This window comes from Melanotaenia boesemani, chromosome 12, assembly GCF_017639745.1.
Source record: "Melanotaenia boesemani isolate fMelBoe1 chromosome 12, fMelBoe1.pri, whole genome shotgun sequence".
Taxonomy (NCBI): Eukaryota; Metazoa; Chordata; class Actinopteri; order Atheriniformes; family Melanotaeniidae; genus Melanotaenia; species Melanotaenia boesemani.
Window position 1 is genome coordinate 6,071,668 of NC_055693.1, and position 21,333 is coordinate 6,093,000.

The 21,333-nt window shown below is 37.7% G+C and overlaps 2 protein-coding genes across 2 annotated transcripts; both read right to left on the reverse strand.

Moving 5' to 3' along the window:
* Positions 1 to 6,557: 6,557 nt before the first annotated feature.
* Positions 6,558 to 7,608, reverse strand: LOC121650553 (oocyte zinc finger protein XlCOF19-like). Its single transcript, XM_042002115.1, has 2 exons — positions 6,808 to 7,608; positions 6,558 to 6,639 (listed from the first exon to the last, which is right to left on the reverse strand). The coding sequence occupies exons 1-2, from the start codon at positions 7,482 to 7,484 to the stop codon at positions 6,558 to 6,560; spliced, it is 759 nt and encodes a 252-aa protein (XP_041858049.1). The 5' UTR covers positions 7,485 to 7,608.
* Positions 7,609 to 14,491: 6,883 nt separating this feature from the next.
* On the reverse strand, positions 14,492 to 19,044 carry LOC121650560 (zinc finger protein 431-like). Its single transcript, XM_042002126.1, has 3 exons — positions 18,475 to 19,044; positions 18,377 to 18,390; positions 14,492 to 14,652 (listed from the first exon to the last, which is right to left on the reverse strand). The coding sequence occupies exons 1-3, from the start codon at positions 19,029 to 19,031 to the stop codon at positions 14,492 to 14,494; spliced, it is 732 nt and encodes a 243-aa protein (XP_041858060.1). The 5' UTR covers positions 19,032 to 19,044.
* Positions 19,045 to 21,333: the final 2,289 nt, after the last annotated feature.

Below are 21,333 nucleotides of genomic sequence, written 5' to 3' on the forward strand. Positions count from 1 at the left end.
GTCTTAATGCTGATGTGATCTAACAGGAGATTTCTAAACTGCTGGATAGACAAATTATTCTTATCTTTCCAGTTCACAAGGATAGTTTTCTTTGCGATGCATAAGACTGCGAGGACCAAGTTTATGGAGTGTATTCCTATGTTAGTGTCACCCAGGTCGCCCAGTAGGCAAAGTGTGGGGTTTGCAGAAAAACTGGTTTTAAACCATTTTGAGAGATCTTCACACACCTTAATCCAGAACCTTTGGACAGGTGTGCAGGACCACAGCGCATGGATGTAGCTATCAGAAGTGTTCTCAGAGCAGTGTGGGCAGATATCTGATGGTGAAAGGCCCATCCTGAACATCCTGTGTCCTGTATAATGAGTTCTATGGAGAATTTTGAATTGTATTAGTTGTATATTTGAATTCTGAGTCATTTTAAACGTGTTTAAACATATTTGTGACCATCTTTTCTGATCAAAGTTATTAGATAAATCATCTTCCCATTTTGAAGTTGGGAGAGATATCCTGTCTTCTAGCTTTGCAAGTAATCTATATATTTTTGATAATAATTTTGGAGTATTAAGATTCAAGAATTCTGCTATTCTGACAGGAAGCTGCAAGTCTAACTGTACAGGGGTATACTTCTTACATATAATTGATTTTAGTTGGTGGTACTCTAAGAATTTATTGCTGTTGATTCCATACTGTGAGACAATTGTGTTGAAAGATACAAAGTTTCCATTTTCTATTATCTGTCCTAACTGTTGTATTCCTTTAGTCTTCCATTGAGTGAAGTTTATCATCTTTTTGTTCTGCAAGATGTCAGGGTTGTTCCAGATGGGTGTAAGTCTACATGGAAAGAGGGAAGATCTGGTTATCTTACAGAATTCCCACCAAGCCATTAAGGAAAAACGGATGTTAAGGCTTTTAAAGCACTTATATGGTTTAATGGTTGAGCTGATGAACGGCAGGTCAGAGATGACTAAGTCCTCACACAAAGCCTGCTCCACATCTAGCCACGGCTCATCCAGATAACTGGGTTTGAGCCACATTGAGATGTACTGCAGCCTGTTAGCTATAAAGTAGTGATTAAAGTTTGGTAGATCCAGTCCTCCTCTATCTTTAGTCTGCTGTAAGGTTTTAAGACTGATACGTGACGGCTTGTTTTTCCAAAGAAACTTGGATATGAAAGAGTCCAGAGATTTAAACCAACTGGTGGAGGGTTTAGTGGGTATCATTGAAAATAAATAATTAACTTTAGGTAGAATCATCATCTTAATGGTGGCAACTCTCCCCATTAGTGAGATGGGTAAGCGCCTCCACCGTAAGAGATCATCTTCTATTGTTTTTAGTAGCTGAACATAGTTTAATTTTGTTAAATCTGATAATCTGGGGGAAATATTTATACCTAAATATCTAATGTTTCCTGTCTGTATTTTGATATTAGGGATGTTTTGTAGGTCACAGTTGATGGACATGGCTGTAGTCTTAGACCAGTTAATAGAATAATCAGATATTGATGAGAACTTATTAATAACTGTGATTGTCTCAGAGAGTGATGTTTGTGAGTTCTGAAGGAAAAGTAATATATCATCTGCATAAAGACTTATTTTATGTTCTATGTTTTTGCCCTGGATTCCTTTAATTTCTATATTTTGTCTAATAGCAGCTGCTAACGGCTCTATGAAAATGGCAAAAAGTGAGGGGGAGAGTGGACAGCCCTGTCTGGTGCCTCTCTGTAAGCGAAAGCTTGGAGAAGTTTGATCGTTGGTTTTCACACATGCATTTGGGTTATTATATAATATTTTAATCCACTCTATGAAAGCAGGTCCAAACCCAAATTTGTCTAGTGTTGCAAATAGAAACTTCCAGTTTACCCTGTCGAAGGCTTTTTCTGCATCTAGAGAAATGATTGTGGATTCTAGATTATGTAAAGTAGAGTAATCTATGAGGTTAATTAGTCTACGCGTGTTAGTAGATGAATGTCGACCTTTTATAAAACCTGTCTGGTCCGGATGTATTATAAGAGGGGTTATTTTTTCTATCCTTCTGGCAAGAGCTTTACTAATTATTTTCAGGTCTACATTTATTAAAGATATGGGACGGTAACTGGATGGAAGTGTGGGGTCTTTGCCTGGTTTTAGCAATAGTGTTATATTAGCTAAGTTCATATTTTGCGGTGTTTTTTGTTTTTCCTGTATTTCTAACAACATATTATAAAATGTAGGAGCTAGCGTTGTCCAGAATTCCTTGTAAAATTCTGCTGAGTAACCATCTGGACCCGGGGCTTTATTGTTGGGCATATGTTGGAGAGCTTCGTGGAGTTCATTTACAGTAATAGGTGCATCTAAAGTTATTTTATTTTCATTTTTTAGTTTTGGTAGATTAATGTTGTTTAAAAATTGTTCAATATGTTCATCTGTTGGATTAATCTGTGATTCATATAATGTTTTATAGAAGCTTCTAAACGTGTCATTTATCTTGTCTGGGTCATGGCTGATGTTTCCGTCTTGATCTTTAACAGAGGAGATTGTTGTTTTCTCCTTGTTTGTTTTTAGTTGATTTGCTAAAAACTTTCCAGATTTGTTACTATGTTCAAAGTTCTCCAAGCGAAGTCTTTGCACTAAAAACTGTGTTTTTTTATCTATAATTTCTTTAAGCTGCAATTTAGTTTTCCTTATATTATTCATTGTGTGCTCTTCGGGGGAAATGCGGTAAGCCTCCTCCAATGATTTAATCCTGAGTTCTAATTCTAAAACTCTTGCTGTTTCCTTCTTCTTCTTATGTGAGGAGAAGGAAATTATTTTCCCTCGCATTACTGCTTTTCCTGCTTCCCAAAGGAGACACGCTGAAGTTTCAGGCATGTCATTTTTTTCTATATAAATTGACCATTCTTTTTTAAAATAATCAATAAACTCAGGATCTTTCAATAAAGAGGTGTTAAATCTCCAGCTTTTACCAATCGGTTTATTATTTTTGATTCTCAGACTGAATGAAACTGGTGCGTGATCGCTGATGCTGATTGGATGTATCTGAGTCTCTGAAATCTCGCCCATTAGTGAGTTACTATTTAAAATATAATCTATTCTGGTGAACTACATCTATTACACCAACAATGTAAAATAAATGCACCTAAAGTAAGGAGATGGGACCTTCTTCATTAATAAGAACACAAATTAAACAAAAATTGTGATCTTATATTTGTGTCATATATGCTACTTTGTCAATGTAGTTAGGATGATTCTACAGTTTAAATGACCCCATCAAAATATGCTACTTTACATTGTATATTTATGCAGGTAGGATGTCTCGACAGTATAAATTATGCTATTAGTAAATTATGGTAAATTATGCTATAAGTGTGCTACCTTATGGATTAATGCAGGTTGGACAATTTGAAAGTGGACGGTTTAAATGAGCCCATCAAAGTGTGCTACCTTATAGAGTATATTATGCAGGTAGGATGATTCAATAGTATAAATTACCCAATAAAAATATGCTGCCGTATATTTATGCAGGTAGTATGATTCCATAGTGTAGATTAGTGAATGTAGATATTCTCATTTTATGCAATAACGAAACATTCAAAATAGTTTAAAGAATTTATAATTTACAATTTCTGTAAACACACAAAAGTCTCACAAAAAGGCTCAGCTGTGACGATGCGACAGTATAAATTAACCCATTAAAGTACGCTACCTAATATATTTATGACAGTTGGATGAGTTGACAGTGTAAATTACCATAGAAGAATGTGCTACCTCATACAGTAGCCAATATTTGTACAGGGAGGATGCCACAACAGTGTAAATTACCATGTCTTAGTATGAAGATAGGTTGCCTCAACAGTAATAATGAAAGTTTATATCTTTAGACTTTTATAATAATAAAAAACTCAAAATGCTTTAAATATAGGCCTAAAATTTCTAGGAAAACACATAAAATACACATATGAAATAAAAAAAAAATTATTAGTTTATTTCACAAGGTACTGCTGATAAAAGCTTCACGACACGAACATACAGCTGTTAGACACGGTCTTGAAGGCAGCATAGATTTATGGGCGACTGCTTACTGCATATTGAAAATGATGTTATCATGTTGTGCACATGTGCAGAAGGCATACATACCACATCTCCGGGGCTAGGATGAAATGTTAGAACACCGGCGGCCGCCCGCCACATTAGGGTATACTGGCTGTGGGCCACAGTACTTACGATAAGCAGCCATCACTTGTTTTTTAACCCTGCTGTCCTACTGTATTCAGTCCACTCCAAAGTGTGTTGACCCTGAATTGGGACACAGCTATGCTGTTAAAAAATACATAAAGGGTAAGGCTGAAAAAGGAGGGGAAAAATGCAACATTTTTAGGGTGAAGCTTCTAAATGCTGCACATTTTCTGAAATGTTCAGCAGAGCTGCAACTAGCAGCAGCACCACTGCAGCACAAGTTAAGGTGCTGCGATCAGCAGCTGCATTTGCATTACAGTTTTTCACAAAATAAAAGTGATATTTCTAAAGTTTTGACAAAGTGCAATTGCAATTGACAGGCGTTTCTATTAAATGGTGTTTAGCACATTAGATTTATATTTCTTTGTAAAGCTATGCATTTCAATGCTGTTTGCTATCAAGGATGGCGTTTATGCTATTTTCTTTAATTATTTGTAAAAAGATTTCCGTCTCCTCCTGTGTCTACTCATACCCGCCATCTTGAATTAAAATGAACTGGTCACGTGACCCCCTACGTCACGTCCGGGGATGTAAATGCATAAAAAGTGTTTCCATTACACTATTCACTTTTATATGGACATGTCTGAAAAACCACCTTATTAGAGCGTAAAACTTTTTAGTGATATTTGAGAGGTTTTTTCAAATTTTAGGTGTTTCCTGTTCCAGTTTTTTATTGTGATATTTAGGTTTTGTGCAATTTTAGGACTAATGGAATCACACCTATTGTTAGTGTGTACAAGTGGGACAAACTACACTTGTGTGTGTGTGTGCATGTGTAATCAAGTAGATACAAAATATGAGACAGGTGGCATTGAATATCACTCTAGCCCATGAACTCTTCCAAACACACACTGTGTGGCTTCTGGTGTCATAGGTATGAACCAAGTCTTCCCTTTGGTTTTTGTACTGCTTTGATAAGTGGATTATCTTCCGCTTGGCCTGGGTTGACAGCTGGAGATGTGTTAATGCTTGGTCTGGAGCCCTGTTCTCTCCTGAATCCTGAGGCTGGAGCCCCTGTTTGGCTCAGGGTGATTTTATTTTATGCATTTATTTTTTATTTTAAACTTGCCCCCCTCAAGTCTGTGTGTGGATTAACTGTTAACTGCAGTGGGAGGCATTTTATTTTAGCTGTTGACTTCCAGTGTGTTATTTTAGACAACTTGTATTCAGCAGCTAATTGTGTTTTAGTGACATTATTCTTTTTCTTTTCCTGCGGCTGGGGAGTCTGAGTGGTGGTGGTGGATTCCCTGTTGTGGTATCTCCCTTCTTTTTTCTGTGCATGCTTTGGACTCCTGGACTGTTGGTTTGGGTGGCACGGTGTCCATGTGAAGTGAGGGATTTGGGGCGACCCGAGGACCTGCCCCTCCATCCACTAGTAAGCCTCAGCAGCCTTTCTTTTAATCTGGTTTTACAGCTTTTAGTATACGTTTAATGAATTCTAATTTTGGAATAATTGTTGAGTACAACGTTTGTTGGGGGCCGGGCTAAGTCAAAGTCCAGGACTGTTATAATGTCCCAGTCCATCCCTGCTCTGATCGATCTGTGGTTCATTCTTCTAACTCTCTTGGTAGATTAACTCAACATGACGATTGTCAACATCAGTACACACATCAAGTTATTTTTCTTTTTTTGATGCAAAACCTCTTCACACCGAAGATCCAGCAAGGTGTCAAGAACACTTTAAGCCCAGTCTCCAGCCTTTCTTGGTTATTGGTGAATTTCTTTTTAGTTTTGATCCCTTCAGATGGTGAAATGTGAGTGTTTCTTTGGACAACTGTATCTAACAGATAAAGAGTGACAATTTTCTGAAACAGATTTCTCTTGAAAGGGTCATTTAAGGATGACAACACAACTTCAATTAGCTTTTGTTTATGAACATCTTTATTTAAACATCACAGTTCTAATTAACAGACAATCATAAAAGTATCTAAGAACAGTTACTTTTAATATACTTAGATGAACAACTACAGAAAAACAGCAGAATTACATTTTAGTACTTTCATAAATAGTGTACAAGTGGCGTATTTGTAATGATAAATCTCTGAAGATCTGAGATCAGCAGATCTATGTTCTAATATTTGCTGCTTTAATCGTTGTTGCAGAGATTATGGTACCTTATTTAGAATGCCTTCATGGATAAAACAAGAAGAAATAACAGTAAATAAAAAATAAAACACAACAATACAATATTGAATATTTCTTATAAAATACAGTTCAAAACATTTTTTAATTTCTCTGTTTTTGCTCAATACATACAGCTAATCTTTCACGTCAATCTGTAAATATGCACTTCTTATTCTGTGTGAAGTTTTATGCATGTCTAAAGACCAATGACATATCAAAATCTTAACCCAGAGGTTCACAGATAAATGGTTTCTCTCCTGTGTGGACTCTCTTGTGTGTTTTAAGATTACAATGTATTGTAAACCTTTTACCACAAACATCACAACCAAATGGCTTCTCTCCTGTGTGGACTCTCATGTGTTCTTTAAGATGGCTATGCTGCTTATACCTTTTACCACAAACATCACAACCAAATGGTTTCTCTCCTGTGTGGACTCTCATGTGTGTTTTAAGATTACAATGCTGCTTATACCTTTTACCACAAACTTCACAACCAAATGGCTTCTCTCCTGTGTGGACTCTCATGTGTCTTTTAAGATTACAATGCTGCTTATACCTTTTACCACAAACATCACAACGAAATGGCTTCTCTCCTGTGTGGACTCTCAAGTGTCCTTTAAGATGGCTATGCTGCTTATACCTTTTACCACAAACACTACAACCAAATGGCTTCTCTCCTGTGTGGACTCTCATGTGTGTTTTAAGATCGCAATGCTGCTTATACCTTTTACCACAAACTTCACAACCAAATGGCTTCTCTCCTGTGTGGACTCTCATGTGTTGTTTAAGATTACAATGTATTGTAAACCTTTTACCACAAACATCACAACCAAATGGCTTCTCTCCTGTGTGGACTCTCATGTGTCGTTTAAGATGAAAATGCTTTGTAAACCTTTTACCACAAACATCACAACCAAATGGTTTCTCTCCTGTGTGGGCTCTCATCTTTGGATCTAATTTTTGACTCACTTTCAAACACTCATTCTTTGTCAGACACCTGGATGACCTGTTTACTGGATGACTTCTCATGTGTCTTTGGAGAGACCACTTAGAAAGAAATTCTTTTCCACATTCAAAGCAGCTGAAGACTATTTTGACAGCATTACATGTTATATCGCTTTTTTCACTTGCCGTTGGTGCCTTGCTCATCTGACAACCACTGCCCCTGTCTCCGATTTCAGATCCAGAATCTGACAAAGACTTCTGATAATCATCATAACTGGCATCTTCATCCTCACTGACCTCAGTTTCAGATGATCCAGAATTTGTTCCACTAGTATTTTGATTTGGGTTTCTGGCTTGTTCTTTAATCTGTTCAGCTGAGCTGCTGTTTGGAAGATCTGCTGCTGTGTTTTCTTCAGTTTGCTTCTGAAGTTGTGGGGACGGATATTTCTCTTCATCTTCTTCAGTCTTTACATTAAGTGTGGTCATTTGGTAGGTGGTGATTTCCTCCTCCAGTCCATCAGCCTGCTTTGTCTCTTCAGTGGTCCAGACTGGTTCTTCTTTAATGTCAAGGAGTTCTGGGTCCCTTTGGTAAAGACTGGTGCTCCCTTCATGAAGAATTTCTTCTTTAATCCCGAGCAGATGAAGGCCATCTGCAGGGAACATAGAAATACATGTGTGACTATCTATACAACTCTGTACGCCTGGTGGAAAATGAACCAAATTGCTAAATCATTACTTGCTCCTCATGAGTACACTCCACTATAACACAATCCAACCTTCATGTTACAAAACAAACAAACTGACTTTTCCAGCTGGGAAACAAGCCTGGATAGTGTCTTAATCTGTTGATGTTTGTTTAGAATTTTGTTCTATATTTAATCACTTTGTAGTTACTTACAATATGTTATTTATTTTTTATTATGCAGCATATTTTGTACCTTGTTTTTATAGATATAGTGACCATTTGTATTAAAAATAGTGTATATAAAAAATTTACTTTAAATGTATAAATAAAAGAAGAAAACTACTATTATTTTGTTGTTTGTTCCACATTTTGCATATTTCTGTTAGAACCCACCTTTTTGTCTGTGTCCATGCATTTACTAAATGAAATCAAACATAATTAGTTAAGTTTATAGGTTTTGCAACTTCTAATATCCAATGAATACTAATATTAAGTGAAAATTTTGTTGTTCTTGGATGAGTGGAGGTTATGCTGGCCTATATTTCAAGTTCATGATCAGCAGGACAGATTTGTCTTTTAATGGTTTCCAAACACTATTGAACATAGATTTTCTATGATGGCTGCTTCTGCTATTAATTCATTGTTTTGTGGGACTTTTAATTTGGTTTTACTTTATATGAAATGTGTACATTGTATATAAACTTGTGCCATTGCTAGAAATAAAAGTTAGATATGTAAATAAATGTATTAATTACATAAATAATTATGTAGTTATGATCTATAACATCAAATGTTATCTAACAAAGATAGGCAAGGCAAGTTTTTTGGGTAGCATGAATCAATGACAAGGTGATTTAAAATGCTTTACATAAAATAAGAAGCATAATTTAACATTGAAAAGAAAAGGAAAAGGAAAGAACGATAACAGTAGTAAAACATGATCAAGTTTAAAAATTTAAGCTTAAAAAGGAACAGGTGCAGATTTGGACTTTTTGAAATAAAACGTATTGAAAAGCAGCAGAGAACTGGTGGGTTTTTAACCTGGAGTTAAATAAATTGAGTGTTTCAGCTGATCTGAGGCTTTCTGGGAGTTTGTTGCTGAGCATAGAAGTAAATACAGCTTCTCCATGTCTAGTTCTGACTCAGATAACAATAAATATTCCAGAAACTGTCAGATTTTTTACACGTGTAAAGAATATAAGCATGTTACTACCTGATACATTTCTTCTTAGAAGTTTGACTTTTAAGTTATTTGACATTAAAACCAATAATTTTGCTAAACAGATACTAATTTTTACAGTTACTATGTTAAAAACATGCCAATCTTTGATTATTTAGTAAGCTAAGCTAAAACACTGACAGAAGTCCGTATAGCTTCTAAAACTCACAGCTAACATTAAGCTAATCAAATGCTAACACGCTAAAAACAAATTTACCTAAACTAACAGACTTAACATGAAAAGTGAAAGGACACAAACCTAATTTGTACAAGTGAACTCTGGGGTTGAAAACAGCCTCCAGGATTTTGTAGTTTTCTTCATTTTCCTTTAAGTTAGACATTTCCTTCTTGTAAGTGACTGTAAGTCTTCCAAAATGTCCAGAGTCTCCTAGCGGTTTAATCCTGTTGTCTCAACATTTCTATTTGTGTTTCTATATAATCTTCACAAACACATTTCTTCCTGAGAAATCATGAAGCAGGTAAAATCAGTTAAAAACTGTTCAGTTCAACTGCTGCTGTTGCTAGGTTACCTCTCTTCTTTCAGTTAGCAAGCTAAGCTAATGTTAGCAGATGGTGCTAATTAAATGTTAAAAGCTAATTGAATGTTTGAATGATTTTTTCCTTTTTGGGGGCACAGCCCCTAATGTTAATGTTGCTTCTAAAAATACTATTTCAATTTACCCATTGTTCATATGTAATTAAACAACACAACTATCTCCAACTTTTCCAGCTCCAACTGCACCTCCACTATAGAAAGAAAACATACATACACACACACATGCACACACATACATCTGGTCCCAGGTCTCCTCCTTGTTTTCATGCTGGAGCACACACACATGCCTCATATTACCAGACAGCTTGAACGCATTCAAATCAACACATTAATACAATTCGTATAACATGCTTTATCCCCCTTTCCTATTTCTCTAGATTTGTGCTCCTCTTTATAACTTATGTAATAACCAGCTGTCTCTGAACACAGTTCATGTCTGGGCTGTTTACAATGAAAAAGTTAGATGGTGTTCACCCAGGCTGCAGCTTCCTTTCCCTCTTATTGTCCTTAATCTTGTTATTCCTGCTTCTGTGACATACCTTTTGTAAATAAACTATTAACCTGTAACATTGCTCCATAGTAGAGTAACCCCTTTAACACCGTGGCACACGTCTCTGCTAGATGTGGACTGCAGATATAAATTAGCCTAAGGCTAATTCTGGTACAATGCATCAAATCGCAACATTTATGTTTAAATTGTACATAGTCCCTTATAAATATAATTTAAAACCAACACCTACAGAGACAATAAAGCCCTACAACCCAATATTTGGCTTAAACAGTTAAACAACAACACAATATGTTGGACATTTTCTCTCTTTACAATGAACATACTTTTACAAAATATCAACAGGTACAAAAGACAAAGCAAGACATAACTTTATGCATGATAACACATTTCTATTTTTTTAGAAGTAGCTTTTTTTAAAATTATTTATACATATTTAATATTTTTTATTCTCGTGTGCCAAATGTTCAAGGAAGATTTTTGGTAAAACATTGCGTAGTATATTGGAATCATTCACACATTTCTTATGTGTTATCCTTGAAACATCCCTCATTCTCAGCTTCTCAGGTCTCATTGTGGAGTTGTACATCAGATGTCAGGCAAGTAAAAAGTACTGAAGTTTTCTTTAATTAATAAAGACTCAAAGTTCTTGCTGCTCACTGTTGACTCATCTCCTCATTGTGACTGTATTTTACACATTTGTGTCTGCATGTGTGAGGAAATGAGTTTCTTCTCTAGGTTTTTTCTCTGCCTACATTAGGATTTTACTGTATGATAAATTAGGAATGTAAACTAAATAATAAAGAATTTTGTTTTTAACATGACTATTAACTTAATTTCATTTTTTGTTCATTTATAAAAAAGAATAAACATGTTCTGGTCCTTTTTGTGAAGTCAAAAGAGCTTGACCCAGTCTTTTCTACAGGTATGGACGAGGTCGGTATTCCCAAAGGTCCAGTTAAACTTCAGTAAAGCCACAGAGAAGTTCATGGTACAACATGGCTCAGTTAATTTACATTCCTCATGTGGATCCCTCTGTAAATGATATTTTCTAACCAAGAAAAAAACCTGAAATAAAATCTTAACCTATAAAAAAGTGAACTTACTGAACTAATTTGTTGTCTGGTACCATGTTACATAAATCATAATTTAGTGCTGGGCAATGATTAAAATTTTTAATCACAATTAATCAAAATAAATGTTGCAATTAATCAACATTAATCTTATTATTACGCTACAGGGACAAGTTCATATGCCTGAAGAACTGCAGCCTTTACGGTGTCATAGTTCAAGCTGTCCTTTAAAGAGAGAGCAGCAACAACGTCTTGGGCTTTTTCCGGTTAATTTACACTGCAGTAACAAAGGCCAAACATCTAGCGACCAAGCTAAAGCGCCAGCAAGTCTCTCAAATGCGGCGAAATACGTATAAACCTCCGCCTCCCTGAAAGCAGGCACCAAGGATATACATCTGCTCATGTCAAATGCAGCAGAAGGGACTGACGAAACTGATGCTGCAGCAGGCGGAAACGGGGGTGGACCCAGCTTTTGGGGTATGAAGAAGGCGTAACAAAAGAAAGCACTGCGGACGGATGTTAAAATGGAAGCAAGTACTTTTATTGTGATAACCGGAAATTGGAACATGAATGAAATGGTGGCAAATGACAGCTGCTGGGGGTAGCGAAACTGCTCAAACAAAAGAACACAACAAAACCGTTACTAACTAAAACAAAACCAAGAATATCTAACACATGTGAAAATAAACTGGCCTACTAGGCTAATAAAGTGAGAAAGCAGTTCCAATAAACAAAATATGTTCTGATAAAATAACTATCCCAGCATATACTACTATTTACAACTAACTAAAACTAAGCAATGCCATGATTTACTAATTAGAAAAACAAACAACTGAAAGTGAAGCCAAAAGGGCTTGGGATTTAACAATTAACACCAAAGTATCACGACTAACCGTCAGCTATCCAAGTACAAACCAAAAGTCCAAACACGATCAAAGGTCTTACCTCTAACTATACAAATGCTAACCACCATGAATCACACAATCCGAAATCAAGACACAGAATCACCAAAACACCGCAGTTCTAAAAGCCAGGAGCAAACTGTCTGTGTCACACAGTTGCCCGATGTCATGCTCCATGGTACGGAGCCTGGTTTTCCCAGCTGCCCTGAAGGCATCTTCCCCGCACTCTGGCTTGATTACTTATGCGCTCCACCTGCGCTGAGTGCTTTATATACCTGCCTGTTTCTTCCCTTAGCTGCCAGATCGTCTTGGTTCATCCCTGTATGTATCCAGCCTTGATTTCTCTGCCTGTCTGCCTGTCTTTTGGTCTACCCTGTCGCCTGGATTTGGATTTTGCCTATGCCTGCCCTGTCTGGTACTCTGCTTGTCATTGTTTGGATCTCCTGGCTCTCGGACCTCTGGAATTGATTATTGGACCTAGATAACGGATCACGGACTCAACTCTCCTCACCCCCACAAGGATTCTCTGACCCCACGCTGTCATCCTGGTCAGCAGTCCGACCTGTGGGTTATTATCCACCTTCTAACCTCTCTTTTGCTCAGCAGCTTCTCCCACATCACGCAGCAGATTCCTCCCTGGATTCCCTCGACTCTGATCTCGAGACAATCCTCCTTCACCCGCTGGATCTCACTCTGCTGGTACGTCAGCCCACACTATTGTGCACTGTCACCTGCCGCTCCCTGCCTTCTAACTCCTGTCTCCTATATCCACAGAAGCCAGACCATAGAGAAGACCAGGATTGCACAATCTATCAATTGTATACAAATAAATGTTTGTAACCCATCCCTGGGATTCTGAGCCTTCTTCTGAGTCCAAACCTGTCAGCCCCATGGCACCCGATGAATGAGATGTGACTTCAAGCTTTATTTCCTGGAGAGCGCCTTCTGGAGCGGTGACTGGACCCACAGATTCAAATAGGAAGGGAGAAGGCGGCGGTGTGTCCATTCTAACCAATCCCAGTCAGGCACCAAGGGTGGAGGTTTTCAGAGGGGATTGGTTTCAGCTGGCAGCAATAATCAGCTTGCGTAACACAGATATAATAATTATATAATAATAATAATAATAATAATGATAATAATAATGGGAGATGGGAGAGAGGTGTGGGGAAATGGAAGTTGGAAAGGAGTGCAATATAAAAAGTGAACAAACAGGACACACAGGGCAAGTCTCGGGACTATTAAAGCAGTAATAGAAACTGCTTCTGCACTTACAGCTTTATTTCTATCTGTTGCACATGTTCTGTAGCCCTGATCTGAAATATGTTAGATTTTTAATAAAACTTATATGTTATAATAATAATTAATAATAATTAATCAAATCAGTGTATGGGAGAATTGAAAATTGGTCATCACATGAAATCAGGGTAAAAAAAAAAGAATAGAGCAGGAAAAGACAGCAGAGGTACCAGCCAGGAACAGGATTTTTTTTTTCCTGTATATTAACTATATAGTCAAACTTAGTAGCCCTCTTGTTTTATACTTTCTACTTTTAGTGGATGTGAGGTGTATTCCCTGGACCAGTGATCTTAGGGGGCTTCAATCAACAGCTGACTGTGAGTGATGTTGTTGATTTACAGTGTCATTTTGCTTTGTTAAAGCATGTTATTTTGTGTGATCCAATACTTTTTTTTCTGCTTTAGGGTGGTCAGAATTTCAAAGTTAAGATGCCATATCTGTTTAAAATAAACAGAAAATAAAACATGTTTTTTGTGAATCTGTCTGTCCAGGCGCGTAATTTGAGTCTTTAATTTCCTGTTTATTTTACTAGATGGGTCTCCCAGTTAGTGTTGTCACACTTTTTGGTTTAACTTTTTGGTTGGACTTTCCTGTTTATTTTTATACCCACAAGGACTTGTCCTCGCTCCCTTCCTGGCTCCACGGATTCCCGGATTATCTGTCTGCTTTCATCCACAGAAAGACAATTCTTCATGGTTTCTTTGATGACAATAGAAGGTTGATCTGCTTTCTGTCTCTGAGGGGTCCTTGCATAACAGAAGGTCTGACACACACAGAAAATGAAATGGCCACGTATTAATTCAGTGGGCCACTCGTTCATCACGTTGACGGAACTGGTCAGTTGGCTGGAGTGGTGAGCTACCTGTATAGAGGACTCTCCTGACTGGTCACCATTCCAGGGTTCCGGATTAACAATCTGGAGAACCCCAACTCCCAGGCTCACGTCTCCAGTTGTGCCTCTGGCTCCCCAGTTCAAGTTTCCTGTGTTGGCTCCAGTTCCCCTGTCTGCTTTGACTCTGAGGTGTCCGACGCCACTGCAACGGTCAGCTTTGGCTCTGCGGCCGCCGACGCCAATGCCACTGTCTGCTCCGGCTCTGCAGCCTCCAACACCAATGCCATGGTCTGCTTCAGGTCTGCAGCCTCCAACACCAATGCCACGGTCTGCCAGTGCCTTGGTCTTGCACGACTTTGCAGTCTTTCATGCCTGCACCCCTGTCCTGCTCGGCGCTTCAATGTCCAATGCCAGTTCCTAGGTCTACGTGGCCTCTGGTGGTTCCTGTTTTTGAGGGAGTCTCAGAGTGAGACGTTCCTCTCCACTCTCTGGCTCCTCCCTGTCTGTTGATATCTGTCACTAAGGAGGTCTGTGGTCTGTGCCGAGGGAAAGCTGCTGTTCTCTCCTGATTCCTGAGCCCAGAGCCCCTGCTTGGTCCAGAGCCCTGTTCTGTCCTGGTTCCTGAGGCTGGAGCCCCTGCTTGGTCCGGAGTGTTAATTTTGTTTTATGTATTTATTTTTTTTATTTTAAAATTGCCCCCCTCAAGTCTGTGTATGGATTAAATATTAACTGCACTGGGAGACATTTTATTATAGCCGTTGACTTGTATTCAACAGCTAATTGTGTTTTAGTGGCATTATTCTTTTTCTTTTCCTGCAGCTGAGGAATCTGCATGGTGGGTGGATTCTTTGTTGTGGTGCCTCCCTTCTTTTTTTGGAATTCAGCATTGGAACCATGAATGTAGCAACATGCACAGAGGACCAGGGTGGTATTTTATCAACGTTGCTAAAGAAAGTCAGGCTGTATCAGGAAAGACTTGCTTAAACTAACACCATGAATCTGAATTAAGGCTCAAGGCATTCCACTAACACATTTCAGCTGCATCCAATTGAGGCTAATTCTAGCGAGGCTTACATAGCCTGGCTATGTGGGAGGTCCTGAGAAATATAGGAAGCCCTGATGAGTGGATGGTGGAAAGGAGGAGCTGGCAGAAAAAGAGAGCAAGCTGAGAGCTGTCATTTTCTTAGATGCTGATGGAGATCAGTGACGTGCGGTGGGGTTCATGGCTGGTGAGGCACTGACACCTCTGGAGTCAGATTTACTATTGAAAAGAGCATCTTATTTTACCATTAATCCAACAGCATGCAACTATACTCCCTGCTGACTTTTCTCTGGACTTTACTGTATGATCAGCAGGAATAATTCTCTCACATACATTAAAGACATTACACAGACTGTGGAGAGTCATGGTGTATAACAAATATTTCTGTAAAGTTCATATTGGTGATATGCTGAGCAACAGAAACGGGCACACGCATCATGCAACCCAGTTTGTATTAGTTCACACAGTCAAAGGAGAGGCACGGCTTGCCACTGCCTCACTCGGGATTTCTGCCCTGGATTTGATCAGGAAATCCTCAAATTCAGTGATTTCTGTGTAGCATCATAATGAAAATGCATTTTTAACACAGATCAGTGGAAATTTTTTATCATGACAGATGAGGCACTGCCTCACCTGTCTCTCCTGACAGCACGTAGAGATGGAGATGTATGAGGACTGTAAAGTTGTCCTCACCACAAAAGGTAATACAGTCGTGATTAATAAAGCGAGGGAAGCAGCATGGCAAACAATTGCTGACAGACTACATGCACAAGTTATACAAGTTTCATACCATTGTCAATTTTTACGTGTTCTTTTCACTGTCCTGGTTTATTTATGGTCTCCTCTTGTGTTATAAATTGTAGGGGTGTAGATGTTATGGAACCCTCAAAACAGGACAAAAATCAGTAGTCTCGAAGGGTAAAGCATCTCACATGCATGGAAAGAATCTCCACAGTCACTTCTTAGAGCTCTGAGTTTTTCTTTTACTTAGAAGTTAGTGATTCTCTTTACATTGCCAAATAGCTCACCAATAGCAGGGTGGTTCACAGCATGCATCACCACAGTTCGATTCAGCAGTCACAGAGTTTCAACCAAAAACTGCCTCACATCTCTGCCCCCCTAAATAATTATTGGTTAAACCATTCTACAAAAAGATGGTGTCCCTCATATTTCTAAATACAAATAAACTACTATTTACAACATAACTTCCCTGAACTTATTTACAAACTACATACATTGTGACTAACTAAACTTAATACATAACAGAAAAGCTAAAGTAACATTCACAGAAAAACTAATCAAACCCCCATTCACTCCCATCCCTCTCTACTCTGACTCCTTGGTTCAGCCCAATCAGGTGATTATTGGACAATTTCCAGCAGCTTGGGTCCTTAGGCTGCCCTCATGTGTGCACTCCATGAAGTCACGCCCAGCAAGACCTCAGAGAGAGAGAGATGTTAGTGACTTTTCCCAAAATAAATCACAACTACAACTTAAGCAAAAAACAATGTCACAGTATATGGAACACATTCACCTTAGTGAGGGGGCTGTCATGCCACACCCTCACATAAATCTGTTTACATAAAGTAGCTGAATTGTCTCTGTATAAGATGTACTGGCCCTGCTCAGTTTATTAATAACCCAATAATCAATATGCATATTTGTAATTTCATTGCACTTGTTGCAAATAAAAAATAAACTTCTATTCTATACTAGGCATCATCATACTTTGTGAATATATTATTGTGTCTGTGTGTGCGTGCTTGCATGCGCGTGTGTGCATGTCAGTCCTCCTCCTGAAAACCCGTGGGGCTGGAGGCCTGAATGCACTTTGAATTAAGCGAGCGCCCTTTGCAGGGTCATCAATAAAAGGCCAAGCCATGGTAACCAAAAAGAAACTCTGGCTGTGTCCGAATGTGCACCCTACTCCCTAACCCCTCGTTCACTACATAGGGCTCCACTAAGCCTGGCTTTCCCTTAATCCAGTTTGGTGAACTAACTCCCAGTCCATCCCTGCTCTGATCTATCTGTGGTTCATTCTTTTAACTCTCTTCATAGATTAACTCAACATGATGATTGTCAACATCAGTACACACATCAAGTTATTTTTCTTTTTTTGATGCAAAACCTCTTCACACCGGAGATCCAGCAAGGTGTCAAGAACACTTTAAGCTCAGTCTCCAGCCTTTCTTGGTTATTGGTGAATTTCTTTTTAGTTTTGATCCCTTCAGATGGTGAAATGTGAGTGTTTCTTTGGACAACTGTATCTAACAGATAAAGAGTGACAATTTTCTGAAACAGATTTCTCTTGAAAGGATCATTTAAGGATGACAACACAACTTAAATTAGCTTTTGTTTATGAACATCTTCATTTAAACATCACAGTTCTAATTAACAGACAATCATAAAAGTATCTAAGAACAGTTACTTTTAATATACTTAAGATGAACAACTACAGAACAGCAGAATTACATTTTAGTACTTTCATAAATAGTGTACAAGTGGCGTATTTGTAATGATAAATCTCTGAAGATCTGAGATCAGCAGATCTATGTTCTAATATTTGCTGCTTTAATTGTTGTTGCAGAGATTATGGTACCTTATTTTGAATGCCTTCATGGATAAAACAAGAAGAAATAACAGTAAATAAAAAATAAAACACTACAATACAATATTGAATATTTCTTATAAAATACAGTTCAAAACATTTTTTAATTTCTCTGTTTTTGCTCAATACATACAGCTAATCTTTCACGTCTATCTGTAAATATGCACTTCTTATTCTGTGTGAAGTTTTATGCATGTCTAAAGACCAATGACATATCAAAATCTTAACCCAGAGGTTCACAGACAAATGGTTTCTCTCCTGTGTGGACTCTCTTGTGTGTTTTAAGATGGCCATGCTTCTTATACCTTTTACCACAAACATTACAACCAAATGGCTTCTCTCCTGTGTGGACTCTCATGTGTTGTTTAAGATTACCATGTATTGTAAACCTTTTACTACAAAGATCACAACCAAATGGTTTCTCTCCTGTGTGGACTCTCATGTGTGTTTTAAGATAGCAATGCTGCTTATACCTTTTACCACAAACTTCACAACCAAATGGCTTCTCTCCTGTGTGGACTCTCATGTGTCGTTTAAGATTACAATGTATTGTAAACCTTTTACCACAAACATCACAACCAAATGGTTTCTCTCCTGTGTGGACTCTCATGTGTGTTTTAAGATAGCAATGCTGCTTATACCTTTTACCACAAACTTCACAACCAAATGACTTCTTTCCTGTGTGGACTCTCATGTGTCGTTTAAGATTACAATGTATTGTAAACCTTTTACCACAAACATCACAACCAAATGGTTTCTCTCCTGTGTGGCCTCTCATGTGTTCTTTAAGATGGCAATGCTGCTTATACCTTTTACCACAAGCACTACAACCAAATGGCTTCTCTCCTGTGTGGACTCTTATGTGTTCTTTAAGATGGCTATGCTGTTTATACCTTTTACCACAAACTTCACAACCGAATGGCTTCTCTCCTGTGTGGACTCTCATGTGTTGTTTAAGATTACAATGTATTGTAAACCTTTTACCACAAACATCACAACCAAATGGCTTCTCTCCTGTGTGGACTCTCATGTGTCGTTTAAGATGAAAATGCTTTGTAAACCTTTTACCACAAACATCACAACCATATGGTTTCTCTCCTGTGTGGGCTCTCATCTTTGGATCTAATTTTTGACTCATTTTCAAACACTCATTCTTTGTGAGACACCTGGATGACCTGTTTACTGGATGACTTCTCATGTGTCTTTGGAGAGACCACTTAGAAAGAAATTCTTTTCCACATTCAAAGCAGCTAAAGACTATTTTGACAGCATTACATGTTATATCGCTTTTTTCACTGGTCGTTGGTGCCTTGCTCATCTGACAACTACTGCCCCTGTCTCCGATTTCAGATCCAGAATCTGACAAAGATTTCCGATAATCATCATAACTGGCATCTTCATCCTCACTGACCTCGGTTTCAGATGATCCAGAACTTGTTCCACTAGTATTTTGATTTGGGTTTCTGGCTTGTTCTTTAATCTGTTCAGCTGAGCTGCTGTTTGGAAGATCTGCTGCTGTGTTTTCTTCAGTTTGCTTCTGAAGTTGTGGGGATGGATATTTCTCTTCATCTTCTTCAGTCTTTACATTAAGTGTGGTCATTTGGTAGTTGGTGATTTCCTCCTCCAGTCCATCAGCCTGCTTTGTCTCTTCAGTGGTCCAGACTGGTTCTTCTTTAATGTGAAGGAGTTCTGGGTCCCTTTGGTAAAGACTGGCGCTCCCTTCATGAAGAATTTCTTCTTTAATCCTGAGCAGATGAAGGCCATCTGCAGGGAACATAGAAATACATGTGTGACTATCTATACAACTCTGTACGCCTGGTGGAAAATTAACCAAAGTGCTAAATCATTACTTGCTCCACATAAGTACACTCCACTATGACCCAATCCAACCTTCATGTTACAAAACAAACAAACTGACTTTTCCAGCTGGGAACCAAGCCTGGATAGTGTCTTAATCTGTTGATGTTTGTTTAGAATTGTATTCTATTTTTAATCACTTTGTAGTTACTTACAATATGTTAATTATTTTTTATTTAGCATAATTGCTACCTTCTTTTTATTGGTACAGTGACCATTCGTAGTAAAAAATGGTGTATATAAAAAAATTACTTTAAATGTATAAGAAGAAAACTACTATTATTTTGTTGTTCGTTCCACATTTTGCATATTTCTGTTAGAACCCCCCTTTTTGTCCGTGTCCATGCATTTACTAAATGAAATCAAACATAATTAGCTAAGTTTACTATAGGTTTTGCAACTTCTAATATCCAATGAAATACTAATATTAAGAGAAAATTTAGTTGTTCTTGGAAGAGTGGGGGTTATGCTGGCCTATATTTCAAGTTCATGATCAGCAGGACAGATTTGTCTTTTAATGGTTTCTAAACACTATTGAACATAGATTGTCTATGATGGCTGCTTCTGCTATTAATTCATTGTTTTGTGGTACTTTTAATTTGGTTTTACTTTATATGAAATGTGTACATTGAATACATATATAAACTTGTGTAATTACTAGAAATAAAAGTTAGATACGTAAATAAATGTATTAATTACATAAATAATTATGTAGTTATGATCTATAACATCAAATGCTATCTAACAAAGATAGGCAAGGCAAATTCTTTTGTGTATTTGTATAGCACATTTCATGTACAGGACAATTCAAAGTGCTTTACATAAAATAAAGACATTACAGATATTTAGAAGTAGTTAAAGGCATTAACACATAATCACAATAAAATAATAAATTACATTAAAATGATTAAAAGCAAGATAAGTTAAAAAAGTTACCGTGCAGATTTCATGCACAGGCGCATGAGAAAAGAAATGTTTTTAACCTGAATTTAAAAGTCTCTACATTTGGGGAAAGTTTAATCTCCACTGGCAGTTTGTTCCATTTTTTTGCAGCATAACAGCTAAACGCTGCTTCTCCATGTTTAGTCTGGACTCTGGTTTGGACTAGTTGACCAGAGTCTTTGGATCTAAGAGCTCTGCTAGGTTTATATTCTCTGAACATATCACTGATGTATTCTGGACCTAAACCAATCTGGGATTTGTAAACAATCAGAAGGGTTTTAAAATTTATTCTGTGACTGACAGGAAGTCAGTGTAAAGATTTCAAAACTAGTGTGACGTGTTCAGATCTCTTAGTCCTGGTTAAAACTCTAGCAGCAGCGTTCTGGATGAGCTACAGATGTTTAATGCTCTTTTTAGGAAGTCCTGTTAAAAGACCATTACAGTAATTCAACCTACTGGAGATGAGTGCATGGATGAGTTTCTCTTGGTCTTTCTGGGAGACTAAACTTTTAATTCTGTTGATGTTTCTGAGC

Bases quoted from the DNA above. Each gene is read 5' to 3' on its own strand.
- LOC121650553 (XM_042002115.1), bottom strand. From the start codon at position 7,484: ATGAGCAAGGCACCAACGGCAAGTGAAAAAAGCGATATAACATGTAAT. The intron at 6,640-6,807 runs GTATAAGCAGCA...TTGTGGTAAAAG, and splicing joins TGTGAAGTTTGTGGTAAAAG to GTTTACAATACATTGTAATC.
- LOC121650560 (XM_042002126.1), bottom strand. From the start codon at position 19,031: ATGAGAGTCCACACAGGAGAGAAGCCATTTGGTTGTGATGTTTGTGGT.